At 39.8% G+C, this 15,497-nt stretch overlaps 1 protein-coding gene across 1 annotated transcript in view; it reads right to left on the bottom strand.

Annotated features, from left to right (window-relative positions):
- NEB (nebulin) overlaps positions 1–15,497 on the bottom strand; it is a 225,010-nt gene that overhangs the window by 169,414 nt on the left and 40,099 nt on the right. Inside the window, exons 21-27 of the mRNA XM_060302454.1 lie at positions 14,551–14,649; positions 13,680–13,784; positions 13,485–13,592; positions 11,691–12,002; positions 11,379–11,585; positions 2,173–2,277; positions 1,311–1,418 (exon numbers count right to left, since the gene is read on the bottom strand). Of these exons, the coding sequence (XP_060158437.1) occupies positions 1,311–1,418; positions 2,173–2,277; positions 11,379–11,585; positions 11,691–12,002; positions 13,485–13,592; positions 13,680–13,784; positions 14,551–14,649 (1,044 nt within the window). The remainder of the gene's footprint in view (positions 1–1,310; positions 1,419–2,172; positions 2,278–11,378; positions 11,586–11,690; positions 12,003–13,484; positions 13,593–13,679; positions 13,785–14,550; positions 14,650–15,497) is intronic.

Here is a 15,497-nt window from a genome sequence, read left to right as displayed (position 1 = left end):
AAGCAGCTGCACATGAATTAAGGAACTATATAATAAGGGCAGGAACCACCAAGACCTTTCCTCATCAGTAAAAGCCTGACTGCAAAAGCTCTGCGGTCCAAGGTCTCTCACCGCTGAGATCGGCAATGGGGTGTAGACTGAGCTATACAGTAGGTAACAAATCAAAACCTCAATTTTTATGTAAGAGAATTCAAATCCACCTAAACTCTGAAGACACTCTGCTCCTGCCATTTAAGCACCAATTTATAAACAAGAGTTTAGCAGGCAAAAGAATTATCAAGTAATTTCTAGGCACGTTAGAAAAAGTTCTGTGTAAGGGCTAAAAATAAAAATGATAATGTCATATTTTAGACTGTCACTTTCTCCTTAAACTAGAAATGTATTTCAGAGTGATGTGCAAAGCTTTGAAGAACACATTTTCAGTACCATCCCTACATGGAAGGCTGTAGAATTCTTACACCCTATCTTCCACATGGTCTGTACACGTGGTTTCTTTCTTTTCTTGTGTCAGATGAAGAGTGTAGCCTCTGGAATAGTGTGTGACGGTGAAATCTATGGCGTGTGCGTGCTTTTGGAAAATTTTGTTTTTCAATGATGAGAAGAAGTGTAAGTGTATACTTTTTCTATTACAGATGAAATAAATCAAAATTATATTCTAGAAAAGTGGGCTTTTTCCCATTTGGTTTATAAAATCTGTACATTTTATTTAACATTTTTTCAATCTTCTTCATACAATTATAATGCAGGCAGTCATCTGAATTTAACATGTTAGTGGCAGGTAGGGTATTCTCCCTGAAAATAAATGTGGGCTGTCAGGGAAATGTGTCAGGGAAGGTAATTTGGGCTATGAATCAGGAGAGAAAGCCACTGTCAGATTTATGACAGCTCTACCAAGTGGGGTCAACTGAAAAGAATCACAAAACATTGAAAAAGTGACAGGTTTTCAGGGCTTCCCTGGTGGCACAGTGGTTGAGAGTCTGCCTGCTGATGCAGGAGACATGGGTTCATGCCCCAGTCCGGGAAGATCCCATATGCCACGGAGCAGCTGGGCCCATGAGCCATGGCCGCTGAGCCTGCATGTCCGGAGCCTGTGCTCCGCAACAGGAGAGGCCACAACAGTGAGAGGCCCGCGTACCACAGGGAAAAAAAAAAAAAAAAAGTGACAGGTTTTCAAAATAATATTTTGCGGAGAATTTAAATGTCATTAATTCAACATACTGTTTTCAATGTGGTATCATTTTAACAAGCACCCATTTGATTACTTTGTAAAAATGACAATCACCCAGATTTCACCTAAAATTTTTACTCACGTCACTGGCAATGTTTCTCGATGCTTTGGCTGCAGTGATGGGTATAGCGTCACCCAGCACATTGTTGCCCTTGGCTATTAAATCATGCCAGTCTCGTTTATAACAGACCTGCGATGGAAAAGGAAAAAGGATGTCAGCATGCTGTAGGGTAATCAGCGACACTGATTCCTCAACAGCTGGGATTGCTTTGTTCTTTTCCAGATAGAAGCTAGAAGAATCTCCTATAGCACACAGTTTTAAGAAGTCACATTAATGGTAAATCAACTATACTTCAATTTAAAAAACAGAAGTCACATGAGCAAAATGTCATACATGAAATTGTATAGTATAAACTTATTAGACTCTGTACTAATCATTCACCCAAGTCTGGTTTGGGCACATATTGAAGAGGGAAATTGAGAAACTGGAGTGGATCCAGAGGAGAGTAATAAAGGTTCTGGAAACCACAGTATGTGAGAACCAACTGGAGAAAATGAAGCTCAATCTTATGAAAGGAAGGTCCAGGAAAGACCTGGTGGTTAGCTTTAGAAATTTTAGTGTTGTTGTTAAAAAAAAAAAGGGGGGGGGGTGGGTTTCATTTATCCTCATTTTTCTGGAGGATAAAAACTTCCTCCATGTGCAGAACTAGGAAAACTAGAGAAATATGTGTTGAGCTTGACACAAAGAAGAATGCTATACCCTTTAGAGTTGTCCTACACTTGAAAAGGCCAACTCAAGAGGTACAGAACCATTATCATGGGATATGCTCTAATGGGGGCTATGGAGAAAACTGACCTAAATTGTCAAAGCCCTGTCATACTCTAAAATTCTATTATTTTATCATCAGGTCTGGATTTCACACCCCATCAAAACCCCTACTTACATCACTTATATTGTAAGCATTGCACTTGGCCTGGAGAAATTGAGGAACATCAGGACCCATCGTATATTTATGTTTCACATCTTCTCCTTTAGCTTTGTATAAGATCTGCAACACATAGTCACAAAAATAAAATGCATTATGGCTGACTTCCAGGAAGATGGCGGAAGAGTAAGATGCGGAGATCACCTTCCTCCCCACAGATACACCAGAAATACATCTACACGTGGAACAACTCCTACAGAACACCTACTGAATGCTGGCAGAAGACCTCAGACCTCCCAAAAGGCAAGAAACCCCCCACGTACCTGGGTACGGAAAAAGAAAAAAGAATAAACAGAGACAAAAGGATAGGGATGGGACCTGCACCAGTGGGAGGGATATGTGAAGGAGGAAAGGTTTCCACACACTAGGAAGCCCCTTCGTGGGCGGAGACTGCAGGTGGCGGAGGGGGAAAGCTTCGGAGCCTCGGGGGAGAGCACAGCAACAGGGGTGCGGGAGGCAAAGCGGAGAGATTCCCGCACAGAGGATCGGTGCCGACCGGCACTCAACAGCCCGAGAGGCTTGTCTGCTGCCCCGCCGGAGCGGGCGTGTCTGGGAGCTGAGGCTCGGGCTTTGGTCGGAGCGCAGGGAGAGGGCTGTGGTTGGCAGCGTGAACACAGCCTGAAGGGGTTAGTGCAACACGGCTAGCCGGGAGGGAGTCCAGGAAAAGTCTGGACCTGCCGAAGAGGCAAGAGACTTTTTCTTCCCTCTTTCTTTCCTGGTGCATGAGGAGAGGGGATTAAGAACGCTGCTTAAAGGAGATCAAGAGACGGGCGCGAGTCACGGCTAAAAGCGCGGACCCCAGAGACAGCCCGCCACTGCCAGGGTCCTGTGATCCAGGGACAACTCCCCCGGGAGAACGCACGGCGCGCCTCAGGCTAGTGCAATGTCATGCTGGCCTCTGCAGCCGCAGGCTTGCCCGGCACTCTGTGCCCCTCCCTACCCCCGGCCTGAGTAAGCCAGAGCCCCCGCATCAGCGGCTCCTTTAACCCCGTCCTGTCTGAGCGAAGAACAGACACCCTCCAGCGACCTACACCCAGAGGCGGGGCCAGATCCAAAGCTGAACCCCTGGGAGCTGTGAGAACAAAGTAGAGAAAGGGAAATCTCTCCCAGCAGCCTCAGAAGAAGCGGATTAAAGCTCCACAATCAACTTAATGTACCCTGCATCTGTAGAATACATGAATTGACCACGAATCATCCCAAATTAACCGTGTGGATGAAAGGCTCTTGGTGCTGCAGCCAGGAGTTAGTGCTGTGCCTCTGAGGTGGGAGAGCCAACTTCAGGACACTGGTCCACAAGAGACCTCCCAGCTCCACATAATATCAAACGGCAAAAATCTCCGAGAGATCTCCATCTCAACACCAGCACCCAGCTTCACTCAACGACCAGCAAGCTACAGTGCTGGACACCCTATGCCAAACAACTAGCAAGACAGGAACACAACCCCACCCATTAGCAGAGAGGCTGCCTAAAATCATAATAAGGCCACAGACACCCCAAAACACACCACCAGACGTGGACCTGCCCACCAGATAGACAAGATCCAGCCTCATCCACCAGAACACAGGCACTAGTCCCCTCCACCAGGAAGCCTACACAGCCCACTGAACCAACCTTAGCCACTGGGGACAGACACCAAAAACAACGGGAACTACAAACCTGCAGCCTGAAAAAAGGAGACCCCGACAGTAAGATAAGCAAAAGGAGAAGACAGAGAAACACACAGCAGATGAAGGAGCAAGGTAAAAACCCACCAGACAAAACAAATGAAGAGGAAATAGGCAGCCTACCTGAAAAAGAATTCAGAATAATGATAGTAAAGATGATCTAAAATCTTGGGAGCAGAATGGAGAAAATACAAGAAATGCTTAACAAGGACCTAGAAGAACTAAAGAGCAAACAAACAGAGATGAACAACACAATAAATGAAATTTAAAATTCTCTAGAAGGGATCAATAGCAGAATAACTGAGGCAGAAGAACGGATAAGTGACCTGGAAGATAAGAGTGGAAATAACTACTGCAGAGCAGAATAAAGAAAAAAGAATGAAAAGAAATGAAGACAGCCTAAGAGACCTCTGGGACAACATTAAATGTACCAACATTCGAATTATAGGGGTTCCAAAAGAAGAAGAGAAAAAGAAAGGGACTGAGAAAATATTTGAAGAGATTATAGTTGAGAACTTCCCTAATATGGGAAAGGAAATAGTTAATCAAGTCCAGGAAGCACAGAGAGTCCCATACAGGATAAATCCAAGGAGAAATATGCCAAGACACATATTAATCAAACTGTCAAAAATTAAATACAAAGAAAACATATTAAAAGCAGCAAGGGATAAACAACAAATAACACACAAGGGAATCCCCATAAGGTTAACAGCTGATCTTTCAGCAGAAACTCTGCAAGCCAGAAGGGACTGGCAGGACATATTTAAAGTGATGAAGGAGAAAAAACTGTAGCCAAGATTACTCTACCCAGCAAGGATCTCATTCAGATTTGATGGAGAAATTAAAACCTTTACAGACAAGCAAAAGCTGAGAGAGTTCAGCACCACCAAACCAACTCTACAACAACTGCTAAAGGAACCTCTCTAGGCAAGAAACACAAGAGAAGGAAAAGACCTACAATTAACGAACCCAAAACAGTTAAGAAAATGGGAACAGGAACATACATATCGATAATTACCTTAAATGTAAATGGACTAAATGCTCCCACCAAAAGACACAGATTGGCTGAATGGATACAAAAACAAGACCCATATATTTGCTGTCTTCAAGTGACCCACTTCAGACCTAGAGACACATACAGATTGAAAGTAAGAGGATGGAAACAGATATTTCATGCTAATGGAAACCCAAAGAAAGCTGGAGTAGCAATTCTCGTATCAGACAAAATAGACTTTAAAATAAAGACTATTAGAAGAGACAAAGGACACTACATAATGATCAAGGGATCGATCTAAGAAGAAGATAAAACAATTGTAAATATTTATGCACCCAACATAGGAGCACCTCAATACATAAGGCAAATACTAACAGCCATTAAAGGGGAAATCAACAGTAACACAGTCATAGTAGGGGACTTTAACACCCCACTTTCACCAATGGACAGATCATCCAAAATGAAAATAAATAAGGAAAAACAAGCTTTAAATGATACATTAAACAAGATGGACTTAATTGATATTTATAGGACATTCCATCCAAAAACAACAGAATACACATTTTTCTCTAGTGCTCATGGAACATTCTCCAGGATAGATCATATCTTGGGTCACAAATCAAGCCTTGGTAAATTTAAGAAACTTGAAATTGTATCAAGTATCTTTTCCAACCACAGTGCTATAAGACTAGATATCAGTTACAGGAAAAGATCTGTAAAAAATACAAACACATGGAGGCTAAACAATACACTAGTTAATAACGAAGTGATCACTGAAGAAATCAAAGAGGAAATCAAAAAAATACCTAGAAACAAATGACAATGGAGACACGATGACCCAAAATCTATGGGATGCAGCAAAAGCAGTTCTAAGAGGGAAGTTTATAGCAATACAATCCTACTTTTGAACAGGAAATATCTCGAATAAACAACCTAACCTTGCACCTAAAGCAATTAGAGAAAGAAGAACAAAAAAACCCCAAAGTTAGAAGAAGAAAGAAATCATAAAAATCAGATCAGAAATAAATGAAAAAGAAATGAAGGAAACGATAGCAAAGATCAATAAAACTAAAAGCTGGTTCTTTGAGAAGATAAACAAAATTGATAAACTATTAGCCAGATTCATCAAGAAAAAAAGGGAGAACACTCAAATCAATAGAATTAGAAATGAAAAAGGAGAAGTAACAACTGACACTGCAGAAATACAAAAGATCATGAGAGATTACTACAAGCAACTCTATGCCAATAAAATGGACAACCTGGAAAAAATGGACAAATTCTTAGAAAGGCACAACCTGCCAAGACTGAATCAGGAAGAAATAGAAAATATAAACAGACCAATCACAAGCACTGAAATTGAAACTGTGATTAAAAATCTTCCAACAAACAAAAGCCCAGGACCAGATGGCTTCACAGGCGAATTCTATCAAACATTTAGAGAAGAGCTAACACCCATCCTTCTCAAACTCTTCCAAAATACAGCAGAGAGAGGAACACTCCCAAAGTCATTCTACGAGGCCACCATCACCCTGATACCAAAACCAGACAAGGATGTCACAAAGACAGAAAACTACAGGCCAATATCACTGATGAACATAGATGCAAAAATCCTCAACAAAATACTAGCAAACAGAATCCAACAGCACATTAAATGGATCATACACCATGATCAAGTGGGGTTTATTCCAGGAATGCAAGGATTCTTCAATATACACAAATCAATCAACATGATACACCATATTAACAAATTGAAGGAGAAAAACCATATGATCATCTCAATAGATGCACAGAAAGCTTTTGACAAAATTCAACACCCATTTATGATAAAAACCCTGCAGAAAGTAGGCATAGAGGGAACTTTCCTCAACATAATAAAGGCCATATATGACAAACCTACAGCCAACATTGTCCTCAATGGTGAAAAACTGAAACCATTTCCACTAAGATCAGGAACAAGACAAGGTTGCCCACTCTCACCACTCTTATTCAACATAGTTTTGGAAGTTTTAGCCACAGCAATCAGAGAAGTAAAGGAAATAAAAGGAATCCAAATCGGAAAAGAAGAAGTAAAGCTGTCACTGTTTGCAGATGACATGATACTATACATAGAGAATCCTAAAGATGCTACCAGAAAACTACTAGAGCTAATCAATGAATTTGGTAAAGTAGCAGGATACAAAATTAATGCACAGAAATCTCTGGCATTTTTATACACTAATGATGAAAAATCTGAAAGTGAAATCAAGAAAACACTCCCATCTACCATTGCAACAAAAAGAATAAAATATCTAGGAATAAACCTACCTAAGGAGACAAAAGACCTGTATGCAGAAAATTATAAGACACGGATGAAAGAAATTAAAGATGATACAAATAGATGGAGAGATATACCATGTTCTTGGATTGGAAGAATCAACATTGTGAAAATGATTCTACTACCCAAAGCAATCTACAGATTCAGTGCAATCCCTATCAAACTACCACTGGCATTTTTCACAGAACTAGAACAAAAAATTTCACAATTTGTATGGAAACACAAAAGACCCCGAATAGTGAAAGCAATCTTGAGAACAAAAAACGGAGCTGGAGGAATCAGGCTCCCTGACTTCAGACTATACTACAAAGCTACAGTAATCAAGACAGTTATGGTACTGGCACAAAAACAGACAGATAGATCAATGGAACAGGATAGAAAGCCCAGAGATAAACCCACGCACATATGGTCACCTTATCTTTGATAAAGGAGGCAGGAATGTACAGTGGAGAAAGGACAGCCTCTTCAATAAGTGGTGCTGGGAAAACTGGACAGGTACATGTAAAACTATGAAATTAGATCACTCCCTAACACCATACACAAAAATAAGCTCAAAATGGATTAAAGACCTAAATGTAAGGCCAGAAACTATCAAACTCTTAGAGGAAAACATAGGCAGGACACTCTATGACATAAATCACAGCAAGATCCTTTTTGACCCACCTCCTAGAGAAATGGAAATAAAAACAAAAATAAACAAATGGGACCTAATGAAACTTCAAAGCTTTTGCACAGCAAAGGAAACCATAAACAAGACGAAAAGACAACCCTCAGAATGGGAGGAAATATTTGCAAATGAAGCAACTGAGAAAGGATTAATCTCCAAAATTTATAAGCAGCTCATGCAGCTTAATAACAAAAAAACAAACAACCCAATCCAAAAATGGGCAGAAGACCTAAATAGACATTTCTCCAAAGAAGATATACAGACTGCCAACAAACACATGAAAGAATGCTCAACATCACTAATCATTAGAGAAATGCAAATCAAAACTACAATGAGATATTATCTCACACCAGTCAGAATGGCCATCATCAAAAAATCTAGAAACAATAAATGCTGGAGAGGGTGTGGGGAAAAGGGAACCCTCTTGCACTGTTGGTGGGAATGTAAATTGATACAGCCACTGTGGAGAACAGTATGGAGTTTCCTTAAAAAACTACAAATAGAACTACCATATGACCCAGCAATCCCACTACTGGGCATATACCCTGAGAAAACCATAATTCAAAAAGAGTCCTGTACCAAAATGTTCATTGCAGCTCTATTTACAATAGCCCGGAGATGGAAACAACTTAAGTGTCCATCATCGGATGAATGGATAAAGAAGATGTGGCACATATATATACAATGGAATATTACTCAGCCATAAAAAGAAACGAAATTGAGCTATTTGTAATGAGGTGGATAGACCTAGAGTCTGTCATACAGAGTGAAGTTAGTCAGAAAGAGAAAGACAAATACCGTATGCTAACACATATATATGGAATTTAAGAAAAAAAAATGTCATGAAGAACCTAGGGGTAAGACAGGAATAAAGACAGAGACCTACTAGAGAATGGACTTGAGGATATGGGGAGGGGGAAGGGTAAGCTGTGACAAAGCGAGAGAGAGGCATGGACATATATACACTACCAAACGTAAGGTAGATAGCTAGTGGGAAGCAGCCGCATAGCACAGGGAGATCAGCTTGGTGGTTTGTGACCGCCTGGAGGGGTGGGATAGGGAGGGTGGGAGGGAGGGAGACGCAAGCGGGAAGAGATATAGGAACATATGTATATATATAACTGATTCATTTTGTTGTAAAGCAGGAACTAACACACCATTGTAAAGCAATTATACTCCAATAAAGATGTTAAAAGAAAAATGCATTATGGATGGTACAAAAAGGAAAATACATTAATTACACGCTTAAAGAAGTTATTCCTAGCATAATCCCCCACAATTTCTATTACTTAAAATTATCAAAGCCGGGCTTCCCTGATGGCGCAGTGGTTGAGAGTCTGCCTGCCAATGCAGGGGACGCGGGTTCGTGCCCCGATCCGGGAAGATCCCACATGTCGCGGAGCGGCTGGGCACGTGAGCCATGGCTGCTGAGCCTGCGCGTCCGGAGCCTGTGCTCCGCAACGGGAGAGGCGACAACAGTGACAGGCCCGCGTACCGCAAAAAAAAAAAAAAAAAAAAAAAAAAATTTATCAAAGCCATCTTCCTATTTTAAGAATCTCATTAAGGAAGACCCAAAAACTCTGTATTAAAACAGAGAGAAAAAAAAATCCTAAGAAAATAGCAATCTTTGCTTGTTAGAGATGAATAAAAAATGAGTTCAAATGTGAAACCCTAAAATGGATAACAGAATTCACTAAAGCCAGAAAAGGTCATTTTTGCTAGTGGAGTTAATAGTTCTTACAGTCTTGGTTTTTATTTTTATTTTTTGGTTTTTTACTCTTAGAGAGAAAGAGGTAGGTAGAATGAGTCTTTCAATTCCCCTAAAAACTTTCCAATTATAATTGTATCAGTAAAAGCACATAATAATTTCCTCATAATATAAAGGTGCTTATATGTAAATCCAGCCTATGCAAGAGGTTTACTACTTCACATTTACCCTATTTTGCCATTTTAAAGATGTCTAAAAGACACCAAAGTGCATGGGGTAGAAATCATACTGTATCCTCCTCTTGGTAATGAAAAAGAAAGAAATTGCTCAGTTTCTAAAACTAAAACACAATCGGAATCCCAAGTAGATTTTTAATCTCTTGATTGTCATTTATCATATATACCTCCATTTCCCAGGCATGTCTGTGTGGTATACCATATGTAAACTGGTGTGCATGTATCACAAGTAAAATCTGAAATGGCTGATATCTAAATGAATCTCCAAATACTAAATAATTTCTTTTAGGAATCCAAGAGCTATCTTCACTTCCTCACTGCCTTTAGAAACCACATCTAAGCATTCAGAGAATCTCGTTAATTTTACCTTCTAAACATCTCCTTTCCCACTGCTATTGCCTGAGTTAGGTCCAAATAAGGTTTCTGTTGAATTTCTGTAGAAGCTTTCTAATTCATCTCCTTGCCTTCAATCTCTCCCCTTTCCAATATATTCTCTGCATTTTTTGCCAATTTTCTTTTAAAACACAGACCTGATAATGCAACTCCATGGATTAAAAATCTTCAGTACTTCCTGTTACCTACCCCATAATGTCCAGAGTATAAATTAACATTCAAGACCCTCAATAATCAGGTCTTGAAGGATTACAATCCTAAATCCTTCATCCTTCACTGTCCTTCCATTCATTACTTCTTGACTGTCATTACGTTTTTCCTTTTGCCAGTAATGCCTTCCCTTATTTGCCAGGGAAGCTCTGGCAGGCAGTTACCCTCTCCTCTTATACTTACTTAGCACATGCCTCTCCTGTAGCATTCGTCTCTCCATATGATGATGCTGTTTCTATCCATGCCTTTGTCTTACACTCTTGTCCTGTATCCCATTCATCCTCGTCTGTTTCATCTTTATACCATCAGCACATAATATAGTGCCTGGCACATGGAAGGTGTTCAAAAACATTCATTCAATGAATTAATGAATGAACGTTTTTGATGTCCCTTTAGCTCTTTCATATACCAAATTTTCCTTGAGAGCTGTCTTTAGCCAGAGCGTATACATTCCTCATGGACAGGCAGGCAAACAATACACTAATCTCCTCCAAGACATAAGTAAAGTATCTATAATAATTGTGTATGATGAATTCTGAGGAGAGAAATCATCTACTCATGTGTATTATTTCCCTGTACTAATATTTTATATATGAAAAGCAAATATGAACAACTTAATATAGAATTGAATATGATGCATTTGCCACAATAACGTGTATGGGATTTAAGCTTAAGTTTTGTTTGTGTGTGTGTCGTTCTAGGGTAGAACTTTTTGCACTTTCTCAAATACTTTATCCAATAACACAGTATTTATAGGCAGTTAAAAAGGAAGACATTTTTAAAAGGAAGGTAAAAAGCAAGATATATATATAAAAAAGAAAATGTTAGTGCCCAAACTAAAAATAATTATTATTTTTAAATGAAATAAAATAATAATTTTAAAAGGAAAAGATGTTAGGCTCAGAGAATAAAAATGATGAGCTCATCTTTTGAAGCCTCCCTCCATCCTTTTGCACCCTCTGTTTTGTTGTACTCACATCACTGACTTGCTTCGTGTTCTGTTTTGCCTGGACCATAACTGGGGAGTCCACGATGCTGGTAAATTTGAGGGTGTCTGGATGTTGCCTGTACTTCTTTTCATTCAGGGCATTACCTGCCTTTTTAACATTTTCTACCTCCAGACTGCCAATAGGTATCCAGCCTATGCCTTTCATCCAGGTGTTGTAGTCTTCCTTATAGACGTTCTACACCAAAGAGAGAAGAGAGGAGTGAGTGTCCCAGGCAGTGGGTTCTCTCACGCAGGCTCCCTCCTTAGAGGGGGACTGTCTTGTGGAGTAAATGTCACTTACATTGCTCTGTATGTGCATCATGTTTTTCGACAATTCCACGTCCATGGCATCAGGCAGGTAGGTGTAGTGATGAAGCAAATGCTTATAGTTGACATTGCTGGCAACATCCTGAGCTTTCTTAGCTGCCACAACGTTGAACATATCATGGGGTGTGTTGTATTTGGTCTTTGTTTTCTCATAGTCTTTTTTATACTCCCGGTCCGATTGTATCTTGGCCACCTTCATATAATGAACCAGTTTAGGATCATCTTGGAGACTCTGGAAGCCAACCATTTTCCCTTTGGCTTTTTCATAATCTTTTTTGTAGTGAACCTGTTGGAAACAAAGGTTGGCATATTTTTTAATGTAGTTATGAAGGTTTTACTGAACAATGAGACCATGATTTGAGCAATTGAGCTTCCCAGAAATTATTTCAATAACCAAACAATTTGATATTTGCTTGTATATATATGAAATGTAGCCTGTTAAAATTAAAATGTTATTTAGAGCCCATTTGGTTGTCTGTGGTTGCTTCTGCCACCCAAGGGAGGTTGGGGTGCGGACGCTACTATAATTTATATCAGTGACAAAGTAAAATAAGTTCTGTTCCACTTAGTGATAGAGACAAATGAAAAGATAAATATTTCACAAACTCTACCAATTATTCTGTGCTTCTAAAGCCAAATAGCTGGCTATTTTAATAATAGAATTATACTAGTAGTAGTAATAGTACAATTTTAATGAATCTTTGGATATTCAAAGGGAGACCCACAACCAGTAGTGTGTAACACTAATTGGTTCTGAATAATAAAGTGGGGAGAATTAAGTGTCCTTGAGGAGACTTGGGAAGAACCCCAGGAAACGGAGTAGCAGAGATGTGAGAGAAGGTTTATGTGTATGCTGGGGTGGGGTGGCTGGAGGAGATCACCCACAGAGAAAGGGGATCAGTGAGAAATTCTGGAGCAGGGCTTTTAGGACATGGACATTCATTATTCAGTCTTAATGTATTTACATTGCTGCAGTGACAACTCCATTTCAAACAATCATTAAAGTTGTACTTGGGATTTGGAGGGAAACCAAAAAGAAGGGGCTGAGTTCCATCTCTGGATCATGCAGAGCAGAAAGAGAATAAATCTAGGGGAGGAGAGCCCAGGTGAGCCAGAGCAAAACCATCATGTGCAAACCAGGAGCCAGAGGTGATCAGAAAAGCAAAAACCTGAGAATGCAGCAATCATGGGGAGGGAATCCCACTTCCTGCAGGACAGCAGGAGGGGGCTTGAGTCCATTTTATTTAAATCTCAAAGAGCAAAGTGACTTCAGTTGACATCTGAGTTGAAGTAAGATAGGAAAAGAAACAAAAGTCTTCACTTTAATGCAACCTAATGACTGACTCTTAGGGGCTCTGACACTTGAAGCCCATTCATCAGTCTGTAGAAGCAATGAAGTGAAAAGAGAGGTAAGGCAAAGAGGGAATTCATAGAAATTAAGCAAGTTTTGAGATAAAGGTTTACCATCAGGAGGTTATTATGATGTAAATAGCAGGTAACTTCTTTACTTCTATAAGAGAAATAACGTGAATTTGTGCAGAAATATAGATGAGAATTTTAAATTAGGGGGCTTGATTAGAACAGATTGGTTAAGGTTATACAAATCCTTACCCCCAAGAAAATTCAGATCTGTTTAGGGAACTTTCTTCTCTAAATAGTTTCAGCCTGGCTTGCTTCCAGTCAGGGACAGCAGACGTGGAGACTTGGATAAGAAGCCCACCTGCCCCCATTTTCTGGTTACACACAGGTGACCACCAGCTGGACTTACGTCACTCGCCGCCTGCCTGGCAACTTTGGCAGCTTTGATGGGGATCGCATCGTTTCTCAGGTCGTATCCCTTCTTGCTCAGGTCTTTCAAGTCTGCTTTGTACATATTCTGAAAGAAAAACGTCATTTGAAGATAACTCAGACCACGTGTAGAAAAGGCTTAACCCTCAGTGAGCGGCTGAGCCCACATGCACACCTCACTGATATTGTAGGCGTTGACTTTAGCCTGAATGAACTGGGGCACGTCCGCCGGCAGACTGTACTTGTGAATAATTTCCTCCCCTTTGACTTTGTAGGCAATCTGGAAGAGAAAAAAATGCATAAACAAATAAAGTAGGGGAAAGTGTTTAACGGCACAGGAGAATAATTTTGGAGCAGATCACATTGCACAGAGGAGTTATTTTAATGAAAGACACTCTCTGTGCCTTCCCCACATTCCCCGGAAAATATTTGTAGGCATTTAAGATCTCCTATGCAATTGCACAGGGTCTGATCTTAGTGCCTGTTAGCCTTGGCAAAAGTCCCTTGGTATGTGCTAAGAACCTCCAGACTAAGGTAGGGGGACCTACCTAAGAGCCCAGGAAAGTGACCCAAAGACAAAGTTAACCTGTAGACACCTTCCTGAGCATAGGAAAAGTTAATAGGGTGGATTTACCAACTATCTATATTATATTTTGTGGGCAGTGGGTGACTAAAGGGACTTAGGGGTAGTTTTTACTAAGCATGATTTTTGTCTTACCTCTGACTTTAAATACAACCGTTTCATATGTTGTAGTGTCTATAATCACCTTCCTGATCTTTCCTAGAAATAGGCTTGTGTTTCTGGTTATCAAGAGAAGCCCCTCTTACCTTTTCTTTCGAGAGCAATGTCCAATCACTGAAATATGTATAATCCTCTAAAGATATGAATTAGGTGTGCTTTTTTAATGAAAACCTGGGGAATTATACAGCTGCTTATATAACTGAGTCTCTTTAGATTGCCTAATAAGTACAGGTGATCATTACATTTAGAATACAAATGTATTTGTATTAGTTAACATTTAAATACAGAGAGAATTAACACTTACATCACTCCTCTGGGCCTGGTTAATCTTAGACTGTACTATAATTGGAGCATCTTCAATCGAAGTAAACTTGAGAGTATCTGGATGCTGGCGATATTTTTTCTGTTTGACAAATTAAAAAGAGAAAGATAATAATACTTTCACCAAAGGCTAATAAATCAAAATACTTTAAATTTATTTTGGAGGGACAAGAAATTTTCCTGATTTTAAAATGTAAAAATATTTGATTCTGTGCTGGCTTGGGGGAAAAAATGAATACAATACAAAAACCAACATTTAAAGAAATTGTTTTAATTTTGGATTGTTTGGGGAAGTGCAGACCAATACAACTTTCAGGAATGACTTTATTCTCTTAATTTCTTGCTTATGATGTGAAAGAAGGCACTCTGAAAGCTCAGCAGAATCTCGAAACATCACAAAGTTTTCTAAAGGATTAACAGAAAAGCATGCAAGGAGTATGGAGTATCTTTGGAGTATCTTTGCATGACACTAAACAAGCTCCCAGGAATGTCATTTTCCTTGTCACTCCATCAGCAATTGAAGTTTTCCAGTTGAGGGAGGAGGAATGGAGGAACTAGGGCAATAGCTATGGATTACTAATAAGAAAAGGAGGACTTTTGCTTTGCAAGCCTTAATGTGGTTAGTACATAAGTTATCACTAAAGTGCTGAGGAGACACAGGAGAGGGGCCATGGGGAAGATGTCTCAATTGGGAGCTGGCAACATCTAGCTACCCTTATTCCTATATTCTTCTCCTAGTTCTCTTCATTTTTTCATACTATACATCCCACTTTTGTGTATATAGTAGCATCCCTCTTTCAACTTCAGACTTCTGAAAACCACTAACCCAGAATTTTTTCTGAAAGATCTCGAGTAGATAAAGTGGTTTTCACCAAAAACAAACAGACGTACAAAACAATAAAAACAACAAAAACTTGGGTGTGGAAGACA

Source organism: Globicephala melas, chromosome 7 (assembly GCF_963455315.2).
Source record: "Globicephala melas chromosome 7, mGloMel1.2, whole genome shotgun sequence".
NCBI classification, from domain to species: domain Eukaryota; kingdom Metazoa; phylum Chordata; class Mammalia; order Artiodactyla; family Delphinidae; genus Globicephala; species Globicephala melas.
Note: the sequence above shows the minus strand (reverse complement) of the source record. Positions and strands in the feature narration are given on the sequence as shown.